This window comes from Erythrolamprus reginae, chromosome 8 (assembly GCF_031021105.1).
Source record: "Erythrolamprus reginae isolate rEryReg1 chromosome 8, rEryReg1.hap1, whole genome shotgun sequence".
In the NCBI taxonomy this organism is placed as follows: domain Eukaryota; kingdom Metazoa; phylum Chordata; class Lepidosauria; order Squamata; family Dipsadidae; genus Erythrolamprus; species Erythrolamprus reginae.
The window spans coordinates 22,741,342-22,759,166 of record NC_091957.1 but is presented as its reverse complement, the minus strand read 5'-3'; the positions used below and the strand labels follow the sequence as shown (position 1 = coordinate 22,759,166).

At 37.0% G+C, this 17,825-nt stretch overlaps 2 protein-coding genes across 2 annotated transcripts in view; one reads left to right on the top strand and one right to left on the bottom strand.

Moving 5' to 3' along the window:
• Positions 1–17,825, top strand: part of LOC139170759 (uncharacterized) — a 100,457-nt gene that overhangs the window by 35,055 nt on the left and 47,577 nt on the right. The window contains exons 14-15 of the mRNA XM_070758258.1: positions 6,192–6,267; positions 7,431–7,558. Of these exons, the coding sequence (XP_070614359.1) occupies positions 6,192–6,267; positions 7,431–7,558 (204 nt within the window). The remainder of the gene's footprint in view (positions 1–6,191; positions 6,268–7,430; positions 7,559–17,825) is intronic.
• Positions 298–5,277, bottom strand: LOC139171312 (uncharacterized). The gene is made up of 3 exons (XM_070759419.1): positions 5,104–5,277; positions 2,982–3,990; positions 298–847 (listed from the first exon to the last, which is right to left on the bottom strand). Exons 1-3 carry the CDS (start codon positions 5,275–5,277, stop codon positions 828–830), a joined length of 1,203 nt encoding a protein of 400 aa, XP_070615520.1. The 3' UTR covers positions 298–827.

The window sequence follows — 17,825 nt, the reverse complement described above, 5'->3', positions numbered from 1 at the left end:
TCTCACATGGACAATTATATGTTGCGTGTTAGAGTCGGCAAATCAGACAAACCAGACTGAGCCACAACAACACGTGGTGGGTATAGCTAGTAGTAGTAGTAGTAGTAATAGTAGCAGCAGCAATAATAATAATAATAATAATAATAATAATAATAATAATAATAATAATAATGTGGTCCCAGAGGTCTTTGGCACGCTGGGTGCAGTGCCAAAGGATCTCAGCGGACATTTGAAAACCATCGGAATTGACAAAATTGTTGAGGGATGGATTTTTAATTAGTACTCGGCAGGCAGGAATCAAAGTAAAACAAACTTTATTTAGAAAACAGGAAGTAAAATAGAGTGTGCCAGGAGTGGCACTTTATAAGCAGCTGTAACATGGCTGAACACAGAAGAATACAGATTGGAATGCTTGCCTACGTAAGCAGGTGGATGTGACATGTAGGAAAGATATGAATTGTGGGAGTGATGTATGAGGGGGTGTGATCAGAGGGGAAAAACACACATTAACTCTTTAACTACTGAATGTCTCTGTTGGCTGGCAATTCTCAGCGTGACACCCCTTATTTGGTAGTCATCAGGGACATTGGTTCACATAAGGCACATTTTCTCGGAGAGGTATTCGTGTTGGTCAGCTGGCAGTTGTTTATTCAGCACGTCAGCGATCTGTTCATTTGTAGGCACATATTGTAGTTTCACGAATCCTTGTTGCACATATTTTCTAGCATTCTTATATCTTAAGTTGATGTGCCGTGAACGGGCTCCCACATATTCAGCTTCAGCAATGAATTTTACTGAAGTATTGTCCTCCATAATAACAATTGGCTTCATTGGATCAGCCCAGATACTATTAATGAGAGCAGAAACATTGATTAAATCATTACAACAGTCAGAAACACAAGCATATTCGGACTCAGTGGAGGAACAAGAAATAAATTTCTGCTTTCTAACTTTCCAATAAATTGGACAACCATTCAAAAACATTATAAAACCAGAAGTACTTTGACGAGTTTCAATGTCACTCGCCCAATCAGAATCTGCATAGCAAATCAATTCAGGATACTTGTTGTGTTCTGGTTCCAGGAACAACTTCATGTTCATCGTGTGCTTCATGTATCTGAGCAATCTCTTTATGCATGTCCAATGAAATGTAGTTGCATTGCCTACGTGTCGTGACAACAAATTCACACTAAGTGAAATGTCGGGTCTTGTCCAACTGCTAATGTATAACAGTGACCCAATGACTGAGCGATAAAGTGTTTGGTCCTTAAACAAAGGACTGTTTTGGTATGTCAACTTGTAAAAGTCTGTCTGCATTGGAGACCGACATGGGCGTGTATCAGCCATGTTGCATTGTTGCAAAAGTTGATCAATTTTGTTTGCTTGTGAGAGGCTAAACCCCTTCTGAGTTTTCTGAATCTGAACTCCCAAGTAAGCATGAATGTGTCCTAAGCTTTTCAGTGTAAATTTCACGCCTTTCACGTAGATTTCTTCATCTAGATCAGCATTCAGATAGGCAGTTTCGACATCGAACTGGAAAACTTCTAAATTCAGGGCAGCGGCAGTTGTTAAGGTGATTTTGACACTTTCATTTCTGACAGTAGGTGAATAAGTATCGGTGTAATCATCTGGAAAAGTCTGAGAGAAGCCTTGTGCTACTAATCTTGCTTTGTATAGTTCCTCACCATTTGGCTTTCGCTTAATTCTGTAGACCCATCATGTACCAATAACTCTTTTGTCGTCTGGAGGTCAACGTGTTTGTACACCTTAAGTTTCTTTAAACTGTCAAGTTCAGCTTGCATGGCATCATACCATTTTTCTTGTTCAGGTTCAGGTAAATGTCTTATTTGATAAAAATTATCAGGACGAAGTAAAACATTGTTGCAAATAACAGGAAACAGTTTTTGAGTTACTTGCGCTTGATATCTCTGAGGAGGAACTCCTTTTGTGGTTCTCTTGGAACGTCTTAGAACCGTGGTCCATTCATTTTGGTCATCTCCGTCTTCATTTACATCGCTAGTAACATTCTGCGACTGGTGAAGACTGTACATCAGGAACAACTGGAACATCTGGAACAACTGGAACATCTGGAACAACTGGAACAACTGGAACAACTGGAACAGCTATCTGAGAATCAGGTTGCGCTGTACCTTGGACATCTTTAGGAAAATAAACTGAAGTATCATTACTGTGTATTCTGGACCAATTTGTATCTTCCTCAAATTTTGCTGAATTGGAAATAACACCTCTGTAGTTAGAGTCAGTAAATTTGTAGTACTTGGAACTATCATCAAAACCTATAAATCTCAGTCTTTCTGCCACTGGACCGCCCTTCTTTCTTTGAGCCAATGGAATGCTAACCATGGCATATGAGCCAAAAATGTGAAGGTTTTGAATGTCGGGTTTCTTCCCATAGAACATGCAGTACGGAGTTTGTTTTAAAACACTGCTCCAAGTACGATTAACAAGGTAGTTTGCATACCTTAGTGCTTCGCCCCAGTAAGCATTGTCGAGATCAGCGTCTTCTAGGAGACAGCGATACGTAGTCTGTAGAACACCTTGGCGTCTCTCAGAAATCCCATTGTGGGCTGGAGTGTAAGGAGCTGAAGCTTGGTGCCGTAGTCCTTTGCGTCTCATCCAGTTCTGGAATCGCTGAGACATGAACTCACCGCCACGATCACATTGGATTCTTCTGATACGGACACCGAATTGATTGAAGACCTGTGCAGCAAAGTCTGTAAAGATCTGAAACGTCTCTGATTTTTGTTTCATTAGACACACAAAACCATATCGAGAAAAACTATCAACAATTGTTAAGAAATACTTATTGTTACCCCTAGTAGGCCGAAATGGACCGACAATGTCGGTATGAACCAAATCAAAAATGCGTGAAGACAAACGAAGGGCATGCTTAGCAATGGGGGAAGCTTTTGATTTAGATTTGTTGCAAACAAAACAGTCGAGATAAATAGGACAATTACTATCGACTTTGAAACCGTTTACGCACTCGGGCATCTTGGATAAGACATCATATGAAGCATGGCCCAAGCGTCGATGCCAATGGTGGATGCACCTGGAATGAAAAGGTTTATTTGTTAGTACAGGTTTAGCATTTGCAACATCATGCGGAACACCTTGAGATTCATTGGCTTTATGAGCCTCTGATTTTATAATAGCAGCAGGTTTTCTCTCTGGGCCTGTGCTTTCATGGTTTGGAACGCTTATACTTACATCTACCAGTGAACGAAAATTTGGCTTCAGGTAGAAGACACCACCAATCGGAATGGCATATGCGACAATAGTTCCATTTCTAATAAGATTGATATCATAGTTCAAGAGCATAGCTTTGTAGCCTAAGTCTTTGTTTAGGCGATGAAGGCTGAGTATGTTGCTTTCAGATTTTGGAATGTAGAGAACACGTGGAATCATCTGGTCCAGTTCATCTATGTAGATAGTTCCTTCTCCTTCGACTCGGGATAGGTTATTAGAGAATCCATACACCTCCTTTATGTCAGACTCATGTAATTCAGTAAAAAGTTCTTTTTGGTGAGTAATGTGAAAAGCAGCTCCGCTGTCTAAAGTCCATAAATGTTTTGTGCTGTACTCACAATTTGAATCAGAAACATTTTTAAGAAGCACGGTATTGATTGTAGAGTGTGATTCGCTTCCGGAATCTCGTTGAGCTGATTTGGAGTTACTGGGACTCCTGCGTTCCAAATTAATGCCTTCTTCTTCTTTTAATGGCGGCAAGGCGGAAAATTGCTCGAGTTGCAGCCGGCATCTGTTTCTGTAGTTGAGGACGTGGTGCCAATAATGGCTGAGCCGACTGAAGTAGAATTTGCGCCGGTTGCACGGGACTAGCAGGAACTTGTGGCGGTTGTACCTTTGATAATTGCACCCCTTGACTTGGTTGGGGTACTTGTTGCAAAAATGTCTGTTGAGGTACAAACCTTTCTTTGTCTGCAGAGTAGAATTGTCCTGCTGAAGCTTCTTTATTTATTTGGAAATCTGAAAAGAAATCCTTTTGGCGTAAATCAACATTTTTCTTCTGAACTTGAAGCGGTTGTACCTGTGAGAATTGCACCCCTTGACTTGGTTGGGGTACTTGTTGCGAAAATGTCTGTTGAGGTACAAACCTTTGTCTGCAGTATAGAATTGTTCTGCTGAAGCTTCTTTATTCATTTGGAAATCTAAAAAGAAATCCTTCTGGTGCAAATCAACATTTTTCTGGCCATCTAAATTTTCTGGTGACTTGCATTGCTTAAAATGGTCACTGGATGGCGTTTCTGAGCTTTCTGGCAATAAAATAACATTTTGGTGCAGTTGCTTAATTTGGCCACCAGGTGGCGCATTTTGGATCTGGCTTGGAAATTAGCCAAATTCCTGAGGATAAGTTGAACTGGGTATTTTCTAAATTTGGCCACTGGGTGGTGCTGCACCTAATTCCTTGAGTGCAAAGGAATGCATGATGTCATTGGGTTGTCTTTGGACAGACTTCATTTTCTTCCTTTGTTCTGGTAAACCACATATTTCTCCTTGGCAAAACATTAATTGCATGCTTGTTATCTCATCAAGTTTAATCTGTTTTCTGATTAAATCAGTACTATAAAAGTCTATAAGATCCTTCTTATGCTGTGGTAAATCATATGCATTCTTGTCTAGCTTCAATTGTAATAAAGATTTCTGCATCATATTAATTTCAAGCCTCAAATTATTTGCTAAAACATTTGCAGTTTGCATATTAATACATTGTAAGAAAGGCTGACATTCTTTTGAAGCTGACTCGGAAAGCTTTGGCAGAGCTCCAAGGATATTTTGCATAATTTCTTGCTGATAAGAATTTGTTTCTGTTTCAGTGGCTTCAATAGTGCATTTTAAATTAGTCTGTGTGCTTCGCTCAAGATTCAAAACATTTGTTTTTTGTAATGCCACTGGATTAATATTGCTTGCATAATTCTTCAGAGGACACTGTTTTTCACAGAGAAATGCTTTTTGCTTTGCAGAGAAGTTAGGAACATCAGGGACAGTTTGACTGTCTTTTAATTCAGGCAAGCAATAAATTTTTGTAAAAGAGTCATTGTTAGAAGCGTCATTGTTACTCACATTTTGCTGAGCTCTATCTGGAATCAGAGATAAGATTCTTTGAGAAGAAATTCCTTGTGCTTTGGAAATAGGCATAGTGTTTCCAGCAGGAATGTTGTTTTGAGAGAAGCTAGGCAGCTGTTGAGCTGAAGTTGTGAATCTTTCTTTGGAGGCATCTCCTGCCGAGGTCTCCATGTTTGTAAATCTTTCTTGCAGGCATTTCTGCCTGATTAGTTTAAAAATAAACAACCATCGTCTCTGCTTCCATGTTGAGGGATGGATTTTTAATTAGTACTCGGCAGGCAGGAATCAAAGTAAAACAAACTTTATTTAGAAAACAGAAAGTAAAATAGAGTGTGCCAGGAGCGGCACTTTATAAGCAGCTGTAACATGGCTGAACACAGAAGAATACAGATTGGAATGCTTGCCTACGTAAGCAGGTGGATGTGACATGTAGGAAAGATATGAATTGTGGGAGTGATGTATGAGGGGGTATGATCAGAGGGGAAAAACACACATTAACTCTTTAACTACTGAATGTCTCTGTTGGCTGGCAATTCTCAGTGTGACAATTGCAAAAGGCCACTTTACTGGGATCGGCAAACATAATTCGCTGCAACATCACGCAGTCCTAGGTGCTTGGGAAGCGCCCGACTGGTGATGAAATACGAAATCCAGCATAGTGATCTCGTCTGCTGTGTTGTAATGATGATGATGATGATGACGACGACAACAACAACAACAATAATATTATGATGATGAAATATGAAATCGAGCAGTGATCTTGTTTGCTGTGTTGTATTGATAATAATTATAATATAATAATAATGTGTTTATGTATAATTGTTTGTCTTAAGTGTTTATATGTTCTGTTTTTAAAGTATATATTTCAATAAAAAAATATTTTTTTAAAGTAAAAAATAAATTTGGGGGCTCCATTGCAGCCATAGGTCGAGGGCTACTGTAATTAAGATTTCACCGTTCATACCTTTGGTTTATAGTTTTCTCCTTTTTAAAACGATCCTTGTTCGTTTTAATTGCTCTTGTGTTTTTTGGAAACACGTCCTGCAAATTGAATAAATAAATTATCAATAAACTTCCTCCAACAGATGACGATTTCCTGGCTGTCTTACGTCACGTATATTTTCATGCTCATCTTCCTCATCGGACACGTCTTAGGTCCAGGTAGGGCATTTTCATCTGGGGGGCAGGGGGTAGGGCTGGGCCCCCACCCACTGAGTCGGAGGATAATTGGGGGTGGGCCCCTCTGACTGCCATCTTTCCCTCTTCCTCCTCCTCTTTCATCCCCTCCCCATCTCCCACCTTCCCCTCCCCTTCTTTCTCTTCTCTTCCTCTTCTTCCTACAACTCCCCCCACACCCCACCTCCTCCCCTTCTTCCTCCTTCCTTCCTCCTGCTCTTCCCCTTATTCCTCTCCTCCTCCTCTCCTCTTCCTCCCCCTCATCTTTCCCTTCTTCCTCCTCTTCCTCTCCCTCTCCTCTCCCACCTCCTCATCTTCTTCCCATTCTTCCTCTTCTTCTCCTCCTCTTCCCCTCTTTCTTCTCCTCTTCCTCCTCTTCTTCCCCTTCTTCCTCTTCTTCCTCTCCATCTCCCACCTTCTCCTGTACCTCTCCTCCTCTTTTCCCCCTTCTTCTTTCCCTTCTTCCTCTCCCTTCTCCTCCTCCTCTTTCGCCCCCTCCCTTCCCTTCCTCACCTTCCCCTCTCCTTCTCCTCATTCCCTTCATGCTCTTCTCTTCTTCCTCCCACTCCTGTCTCCTCCTCTTCTCCCCCCTCTTCTCTTCCTACTCCTCTTTCCCTTCTTCCTGCTCCTCTCCTATCCACCACCTTCTCCTCCTCTTCTTCCCCTTCTTCCTCTTCTCTTCCTCCTCCTGTCCCTTTCTTCCTTTCCAATCCTCCTCTTCTTCTTCCCATTCGTCCTCTTATCTTCCTCCTCTTTCCCTTCTTCTTCTTCCTCCCCCTCTCCTCCTTTCCTCCTCTTTCCCCCCTTCTTATTTCCTTTCTTCCTCTTCTCTTTCTCCTCCTCCTCTTCCCCTTCTTTCTCTTCTTTTCCTCCTCTTCCTCCTCCTCTCCTCTTCTTCCTCCCCTCCTTCCTCCTCCTCCCCTTCTTCCTCTTCTCTTTCTCTTCCTCTTCTCTTCCTCTTCCTCCTCTCCTCCTCTTCTCCCTCTTCTCTTCCTCTTCTTCCTACCCACCCCCACCTTTTCCTGCCGCTATCCTTCCCCCTCCTCTCATCTCCTCCCTCCCCTTCTTTTCCCCCCTTCTTCCTCTTCTCTTCCTCCTCACCCCCTCCCCTCCTCCTCTTCCCCCTCCTCCTCTTCCTCCTCCTGCAGGTCCATTACCAAATATCATCCTAGCTGAACTGTTCCTTCAATCATCCAGGTCAACGGGACTTGCCCTCGGGTGTTTTATCCATTGGTTTCTAAATTTTGTAACTGGGGTTGTGGTCCTTCAGGTGGAGGTGAGTGAATCTTAACACACACACACACACATACACACACACAAATATATATCCCCAGGAATGTTTTCAGTCATCCAGGTTACAATTCTCCCAAAAGCGTTTTTTCAAGAGGCAACTCAACTTTCTTAATCCTATTTGAAGACCATTATTATCTCTCTCCTTCTGACCCTTTGAGTCTTAATTTTTTTAAAAATACCCTTTCAGTCTACTAAGAGTGAGGGCATTTTTAAAAAAAATAACCTTGCTTTTTAAAACCTCCATCCAGTTCATTTTCCATTTTCCCTTAACAACAAAAGGAACAGAATAGAATAAGGAAGAGGAGAGAATATGGAATAGAATAGAATAGAATAATGAATAGAATAGACTAATGAATAGAATAGAATAGTGAATAGAATAGAATAGCATAGCATAGCATAGAATAAAATAGATTAGAATAGATTAGAATAGATTAGAATAGAATAGAATAGGAGTGTGGTGTGGAAGGAAAGGGAAGAGAAGAGAATATAGAAGAAAATTCCTATTTTGACCACTTCTTGTCTGTTTGACAGGAATGCTGTAATCCAGCTGTGGAGGGATCCTGAGATGCCATAGGATTTGAGTTTTAGGAGTAGTTTGTCATGGACCACTGAATCAAAGGCTTTGCAGAAGTCGATATAAATTGCATCTTTAGATTTTCCTTGATCTAGATGAATTGTCCATATGTTTGTGCAGTGGAGGAGTTGCAGGTTGCAGGATAGTTTTTTTCTTAATCCCAATTGTTTGTTAGAGAGCAGATTATTAGGTTCGAGGTGGAGAGTAATTAATTGGTTTATAATTGATTCCATGACTTTGCATGGGATGCAGCATAGTGATATTGGTCTGTAGTTATCGACAAGACCAGGCTCTCCTTTTTTGAAGATGGGGATGACCCTTGCTTTTGACCATAGCTTGGAAAGTGTGCTGGTTCTGAAGGATTTTTCAAAAATTATGTTTAATGGTTCAGCTATGGCAGAACAGAGCTTTTTTAGGAAGTAAGCACATAGACCGGCTGGTCCGACTGATAGAGAAGGTTTGAGGTCATGTGATGCTTTTTCAACTCGGTCTTCAGTGAAGTCTATTTGGGTTAGGTCATTGAAAGAGTTTGAGATGCGATTGGTGAAATTGGGTATGAGCTGTTACTGTTAACAAAGACAGATCCAAAGAATGAGTTGAGGAGGTTAGCTTTGGATGAATCATTGTGATGTTATTTGTTGTTGGGTCCTTTGAGAGGTGGGATAGGTCTAGCGTCCTTGAGTTTGTTGTTGACAAAGTTGAAGAAGGCTCGATTAGATTTGGTGCACAGGAGGTTTTCCTCTTGATTGCTGTGGTAGTTGAGACATTCTGCTTTTATTTGATTGCGTATGCTTTTATATCATGTTTTGAAGTTGGCTACTTGTCCTTTTTTTGTTTTTCCACCAGAGAGATTTTTTTCTTGTTTGTAATTTTCTTATTGAGATGGGAAGTTTATTTTTCCTGTTTGTGGTAGATGTTAGTGGTATGTGAAGTCTGATAATTATTACGTTATTTTCATTTCAAGCAAGAATGTGTTGTAGAGAACATCAGTAGAGTTGCAGTCAGAGAATAGAGTTTGCCCGGGTCCACCTGGTGTACCAGTTGCGGCCTTACTTGGACAAGAAGTCTTTGATCATGGTCACTCATGACTTTATCACCTCGAGCTTCGACTACTGCAATGCTCTCTACATGGGGCTACCTTTGAAGAGTGTTCGGAAACTTCAGCTCGTCCAAAATACAGCCGTGTGAGCAGTCCTGGGCCTCCCAAGAAATATCCATATCTCACCATCACTCCGTGGACTGCATTGACTACCAATCTGTTTCTGGGCACAATTCAAAGTGTTGGTTCTGACTTACAAAGCCCTACATGGCATAGGACCAGACTATCTCCGAGACCGCCTTCTGCCACACGAATCCCAGCAACCACTCAGGTCCCATAGAGTTGGTCTCCTTAGGGTCCCGTCGACCAAACAATGTTGGCGTATGATTGATTGTGTGCTTGTTTTTTATATATTGGGGTTTCTTTTTTGGACTTTTTAACCTAAAACTGTAATTTAGATTGCTAAATATTAGATTTGTTACTATGTACTGTTTTTACCATTGTTGTGAGCCGCCCCGAATCTGTGGAGAGGGGCGGCATATAAATCCAATAAATCTAATCTAATCTATGGGAAGAGCCTTCTCTGTGGGGGGCCCGGCCCTCTGGAATCGGCTCCCCCCGGAGATTCGCATTGCCCCCATCCTCCTCGCCCTCCGAAAGAGTTTAAAAAATCATCTTTGCCGCCAGGCCTGGGGTTCCTTAGATCTCCCCCCCCTGACCAATGAATGTTTTCAATATGATTGTTGAATGATTGGTTTAATAGGTTTTCTTTTAGCTAGAATTTTAATGATTGTTTTAATGTATTATTAATTGGATTCATATTATTGTTCTGTTTTTGCACATGCTGTGAGCCGCCCCGAGTCCTTGGAGAGGGGCGGCATACAAATCCAATTAAATAAATAAAAATAAGAGATGGGCTTCAATGAGTTCATAGTTCGCTTTTTTGAAATTGAAATTTATGCTGACCGCTGTCACTTTTTGCTCAATTTTTCCTTCCAGAGCAAGATTGGGTCCTACAGCTTTCTACTCTTCTCGCCTCTCTGCCTCGTCTCCTTCATCTTTATCTTTAGGACCATCCCTGAGACCAAACAAAAGACTTTTCTGCAGATCTGGAACCTCCTGGCCATCCAGAGAATCAAAGTCCGGGGGTCTCATCGGACCTCCAATCCATTCCGAGGGCTGAACAGAGGCAGGCCTAAAAAACCCAGGACCTTAATGTCCCAAGTCCCATCCGTGCCTGCAATTTAAAGATGGGGGCCCTTTCGTCTCCCGCTCGGTTGAGGTTATTTCTACTTCTCTTGTTTGGAATTTTAAAAATAAAATGAGTTTTCTTTCTTGCGAGAGAGAATTGCTTGCCTTGATGTCCGGGTTTGGTCGAGGTGGATGGGGGAGACAGGTGGGAGAGAAGCCAGCAGGGATAACTGGATGCCTCAGCCCACAAAGGACAGGGGGAAGAGGTAGGTGGGAATCAAAGAAGAAATTACCTTCCCCCAGTCCAAATGGTCCCCAGATACATCTGTTTAATGACTTAAATGACTCCGATGAAGGAGTAGGGTAGATTATAGTAGAGTATAGTGGAGTGGAGTGGAGTGGAGTGGAGTGGAGTGGAGTGGAGTGGAATGGAAGGGAAGGGAATGGTATGGAATGGTATAGAATAGAATAGAATAGAATAGAATAGAATAGAATAGAATAGAATAGAAATCTATCGCTATCTAACAAAATGAAATTCAAGGGTGAAAAAAGTAAGCTTCCACATTTAGGCAAGAAAAACAAAATGCACAGGTACAGTATGTATGTATGTATGTATGTATGTATGTATGTATGTATTTATTTATTTATTTATTTATTTATTCTATTTTTATGTTGCCCTTCTCCTTAGACTCAGGGCGGCTTACAACATGTTAGCAATAGCACTTTTTTAACAGAGCCAGCCTATTGCCCCCACAATCCGGGTCCACATTTTACCCACCTTGGAAGGATGGAAGGCTGAGTCAACCTTATGTGGTACATTGCTCAACAGTAGTAACTACGAGAGGGATCTTGGAGTCCTGGTGGATAACTGTTTAAATAGGAGCCAGCCGTGTGCAGCAGCTGCCAAAAAAGCCAACACAGTTCTAGGCTGCATCAACAGAGGGATAGAATAAAGATCATGTGAAGTGTTAATACCACTTTATAAGGCCTTGGTAAGGCCATACTTGGAATACTGCATTCAGTTTTGGTCGCCACAATGCAAAAAGGATGTTGAGACTCTAGAAAAAGTGCAGAAAAGAGTGACAAAGATGATTGCGGGACTGGAGGCTTAAACATATGAAGAACGGTTGCAGGAACTGGGTATCTCTGAAAAGAAGGACCAGGGGAAACATGATTTATTTTATTTTATTTTATTTTATTTTATTTTATTTTATTTTATTTTATTTTATTTTATTTTATTTTATTTTATTTTATTTTATTTTATTTTATTTTATTTTATTTTATTTTATTTTATTTTATTTTATTTTATTTTATTTTATTTTATTTATTTTTTTATTTTATTTTATTTTATTTTATTTTATTTTATTTTATTTTATTTTATTTTATTTTATTTTATTTTATTTTATTTTATTTTATTTTATTTTATTTTATTTTATTTTATTTTATTTTATTTTATTTTATTTTATTTTATTTTATTTTATTTTATTTTATTTTATTTTATTTTATTTTATTTTATTTTATTTTATTTTATTTTATTTTATTTTATTTTATTTTATTTTATTTTATTTTATTTTATTTTATTTTATTTTATTTTATTTTATTTTATTTTATTTTATTTTATTTTATTTTATTTTATTTTATTTTATTTTATTTTATTATTTTTTTGTCCAATAATACACAATGAAGGCCATAGAGGAGAGAATAGAAGAAAAGATATAGGTATAGAAAATATGGCTTATTCCACAAGGACTGTCACTGACATGGAAATCAACAAGATACAAGTTGGAGAATTTGGATCAAGCAAGAGACTTTTATGAAAATAGTGGAATAAGCGAAATGGAACAGCTAACAAGAGAACTGGAAGCAATGCAGGCGGAAGCCATGGGGGCATCTGCACAAGTGGAGGAGCAGGACCACGGGGCCAGAAGAAAGCAATCCCAGCAGGAAACCAAGAAGTACAATAAATGACCACATCGAGAGACTTAAAAATTTTCTCAGTAAATGTTAATGGACTAAACGAACCAAAAAAAAGTAAACAAATATTTTCTAAAATTAAGAACCAAAAGGCTCAAATTGTTATACTTCAAGAAGTACATATTAAAAAAAGTAATCGGAATTTATTGCTAAATACTAAAATTGGAAATATGTATGCTGCATTAGCAGATCAAAGGAAAAGAGGAGTAGCAATGTATGTTGAGAGTTCTATAAATTCCAAACAATTATTTAGTGACAACGAAGGTAGAATTTTGATTGTCCAGGTTAATATTGAACCTAGACCTCTTGCTATTGTTTCTATATATGCCCCAAATGATGATCAAATTGCATTTTATAAAAAATTACATCAAAAAATTATAGAGTTAAATTTGGAAAATATGTTAATTATTGGAGATTTTAATGCCATAACAAATAGGCAATTAGACCACTCGGGGGAGAAGAAAAATAGTAAAAAGAAAAAAAAGAATTTATTACCCTCCACTTTTCAAAAAATGAAAGCAGAATTACTATTGAATGATATTTGGAGGGAAAGACATCCCCAAAGAAGGCAATATACTTTCTACTCAAACCCCCACAAAACTTGGACTAGAATAGATATGGTGTGGGCTCCCAAAACAACAGCAGAGTATATACAAGAGCTGGAAATAGATGTTAATACTTGGGTGGATCATAACCCAGTTATAGTCTATATGAGAAATAGTAAAAAGCATTATAATTGGCAAATGAATAGAAATATTTTGAAAGAGAAGAATATAAAGAATGGATTGAGAAGGAATTAAAAATATTTTTTGAAATTAATAAAAATACAGATACTACTCTCCAAAATTTATGGGATGCAACTAAAGCACACATAAGAGGATTAACAATATCCTACACAGTAAAATACAACAAAGAAAAGAAAAGAAAATATGAACAATTAACGAATGAATTAAAACAATTAGAATTTATATCACAACAAAATATGAAAAATAAGGATTTGGGGGGGGGGAATTTAATTAAACATAAAATTAGACTGGAAGAACAAAATCAAATACTGGAAAAAATAAAAAGAGCTAAGCAACAATATTTTGAACATGCCAATAAATCAGGTAGATGGTTAGCATATAAACTGAGAAAACAGAGACAATCTAAATTAATTAAACAATTAGAAGACAAAGATGGAACAATAAAATATGATACAGAAGAAAAAGCAAACATAGTACAAAGTTTTTTTAAAGAATTGTATAAAGACGATAATATTGAGGAAGATGAAGTATTTAAATATTTAGAAAGTTCAGAGTTACCATAATTAACAGAAGAACAACAGGAGAGGATGGAGAGTCCTATAACAATGGAAGAACTCCTTACAACTATTAAGAAGCAAAAAAATAACAAAGCCACAGGACCAGACGTTATCCCAGCAGAGTGGTATAAAATAGAAAATGAAACATTAAGAAATAATATGTTGCAAATCTTTAATGAATGCAGGTTAGATGGTAAAATTCCTAAATCATGGTCTGAATCTTTGATAACTTTAATTCACAAATCGGATACAGCAATGGAAAAAATTAAAAACTATAGACCAATATCATTATTAAATGTAGACTATAAAATATTTATTGCAATATATGCAGATAGGTTGAAAACGGTAATAAATAGTAAAATCCACTCAGACCAAAATGGTTTCCTGCCAGGCAGACAAATTAAAAATAACCTTAGAACAATTATTAATGTATTAGAATATTATGAGCAACATCCAGATAAAACATTATCATTAATGTTCTTAGATGCTCAAAAAGCTTTTGATAATGTTAATTGGACATTTATAAAAATGCAACTAAATAAAATGAGATTTGGCCCTAAATTTGTTAATTTAATAGACGCTATCTATTCAGAACAAACAACAAAAATCATATTAAATAATGAGCAATTGGAAGCGTTTAAAATAAATAAAGGAGTTCGACAAGGATGTCCTATTTCACCCCTCCTGTTCATTATGACTTTAGAAACACTATTAATAAAAATAAGAGCAGATTTAAAGATAAAAGGGTTAACAGTTGGAAAAGAGATATATAAAGTCCAGGCTTTTGCAGATGATCTGACCTTTATAATGGAAGATCCGATAGTTACAGCACCAAGATTAATCCAGACAATAGAACAATATGGTAAGGTAGCAGGTTTGAAAATAAATAAAAATAAAACACAATTTATAACAAAAAACATGAATAAATCACAAGAAAGCAATTTAGAATGTATTACTGGAATACAAATAGTTAAAAAAGTAAAGTACTTGGGAATATGGCTAACAGCCAAAACAATAACATTAAAAAATGATAATTATATAAAATTAATTAATGAAATTAAAAAGGATTTAGAAATATGGAATAACTTAAAAATATATTTTCTGGGAAGAATTGCCAAAATTAAGATGAATATCTTACCCAAGGTTTTATTTTTATTTCAAGTGATCCCAATAAATCCAGGGGCAAATTTTTAAAAAAATTTAACAAATGTGGTTAGAAAATTTCTATGGCAAGGCAAAAAGGCAAGAATCAAGATAAACATGTTAGAAGATATAAAAGAGAGGGGAGGTTTTGCCCTCCCAAATTGGAAATTATATTACCAGGCAGCCGCCTTAACATGGATTAAAAATTGGATAACCTTAGAGGATACGAGAACATGAAAATTAGAAGGACATGATCTTATGCTTGGCTGGCATGCCTTTGTATGGTATGATAAAGACAAAAATCATTCTTATTTTAAAAGACATACACTAAGAAAATACTTATTTGATGTATGGAAAGACATAAAGAAAAACCACTTCTTAACAATTCCGGACTGGGTTGCCCCATTAGACGCAATAATACATCCAAATTCTATTAAGGATACAAGAATAATAAGATATAAAGATTTGTTAGATGATCAAATGAAATTAAAAACTAGAATTAAATTACAAGACGAAGGGATACAAATCGATTGGTGGCACTATGCACAGATTAGATCTAGATACCAGAAAGACAGTATACTTTATATATTTAATAAAAATAAAAATCTATTAAGTGGTTTAATTACTAAAAATCAAAACAGGGTAATTGGGAAAATATACAAATACTTGATTGCTCACAAGAATATTGATTTAACATTAAAAGATAGTATGATACTGTGGTGTAGAAATATAGGCAAAGAAATAGATTTAGACACATGGGAGAAAGTTTGGATGCACAATTGGAAGATGACAAAATCAGTTTCTTTAAAAGAGAATCAAATTAAAATGTTCTATAGATGGCATCTCCCACCAAGTAGAATAGCAAAAATGTTTCCCAAGACATCACCTTTGTGTTGGAAATGTAAGAAAGAAATAGGATCCTACTACCACCAATGGTGGACATGTAATAAAGCTAAAATGTACTGGAGAATGATAGAGAAAATGACAAAAGAGAATACAAAGCAAAACATAGAAATTACCCCGGAGTTCTGTTTACTAGGAATTACTAACCAAAATTACAAAAAAGAAATTTTGTACTTAATCATACATATTTTTACAGCGGCAAGGATTATTTACACGCAAAATTGGAAAGGGGAAAATATCCCCAAAGAAGAGGAAGTTATCACAAAAATATTAGATTGCGTGGAGATGGATATGATGACAAGACGCTTAAATGATCAAGAAGAAACGAAATTTTATGAAACATGGAACAATGTTTATGTATGGATAGATAAGAAAAAAACAACAACAGAAGATTAATAATAAGTATAGATGTTTGGTTTAAATCTTTCTTTTTCTTTTATTAAGAATAATATTAGAATTAGTTTATATACATAGAATTGATAAGATTGTTTGGTTTTATATTAGTTATAACTATCTTTCTTTTTTATAATATCACTTTTTCCTTATTAGATATTTTGTATGAGTAGTATTGAACTATGCATTTAACTATGTATTCCTTTTTCTGTATCTGCATTTATACTTTTGAGAGAAGCGGGGAAGATACATCCCCACATTTTATGTTGAATGTTTGTAAGTCTGTGTGTTATTTTAAGAAAATTAATAAAAAAATATTGAAAAAAAAAAGAAAAGAAAATATATATGAGATATAAACGAGATAGGAAAAAGATATATGAGAAGTGATGGGTGAACTCAATGGTGTTCGGGTTCAGCAAGTTCGGACAAACTTTGTGCAAAATTCGGCCGAACCCAAACCCGAACAGTTCGTGGCACCAAAGCTCTGCCCCCGGAATCCCATCATTTTTTATTTTTATGGATTTTTTAAAATTTCTTTTTATTTTTACGAAAAAGGACGCTGCAGTAGTGCCGCAAGCAAAGGGTGGTCCTTTCACGTGAAAATAAAAACTTTTATTTTTACATGAAAATACCTCCCTTTGCTTGCGGCGCCGCTGTGGCGTCCTTTTTCGTAAAAATATTTTTTTTAAAAAAATGAAAAGACCTCCCTTTGAAGGAGCTGGGGAATCCGTCCCACAAAGAGATTCCGGGGGTGGAGCTTTGACATCACGTATACCGGCAGGTTACTAAGGATGCCAAAGTGATCACTTCCTGGATTCCATGGTGCATACGCTCTCAGTGTACATACATTGTCAAGAATCATGAGATACAACACTTAATGATTGTCACAGGAGTCAAATAAGCAATCAGGAAACAATCAATATTAATATAAATAGTAAGGATACAAGCAAGCAAGTTACAGCCATACTGTCATAAGTGGGAGGAAATGGGGTATAGGAATGATGAGAAGACTTAGTAGTAGTAACGCAGTAGGTCACTTTTTCAGTGCTGGTATAACTTTGAATATTCACTAAATAAGTTTTGTAAATCAAGGACTATCATTGTAGTTGCATCATTAATAGGTTCTCCTGCTTGGGCAGGGGGGTTGGACTAGATGACCTACAAGGTCCCTTCCAACTCTGTTAATCTGTTAAACCTGCTTGTGATTATTTTAACCCTGCTGCTCATTTCAAACAAACTCCCTAATCTTATGTTCCGGGGTCTATTTGACCCTGACTGCAAATTGATCATTTTATGTACTTATATTTGGTCTTTTTGAAAGCTTTTTTCACCTGGAAACAAGTTTGAACATTTCTGCACATAATGGAATGAAAATTGAACTGACAAAATTAATCCTTATTGGTTTATTTTGCACATAAATGTGCCTCCCCCCCAGTGTTTGTGGATTTTTTTTTAGGTTTATAAGGCCGGGGGGGGGGCTTTTGTGGCAAAAATAAACCAATAAGAATCATTTTTTTCAGTTCATTTCTATTTTTCATATGTTCAGGATTGTTCAATTTAGTATATCAAAACTTTTGGGGGAATATTCCTTAGAGATTTGTAGCCTAAAAAAAGTATAATTTGAAACACAATTCATGGGGGGAGGGGCTTTTTGATAAAAATAAAAATATAAGCCTCAATTTTTTCAGTTCAATTTTCTTTTCTTTTTTTTCTTTTTTTCTTTTTTTTTG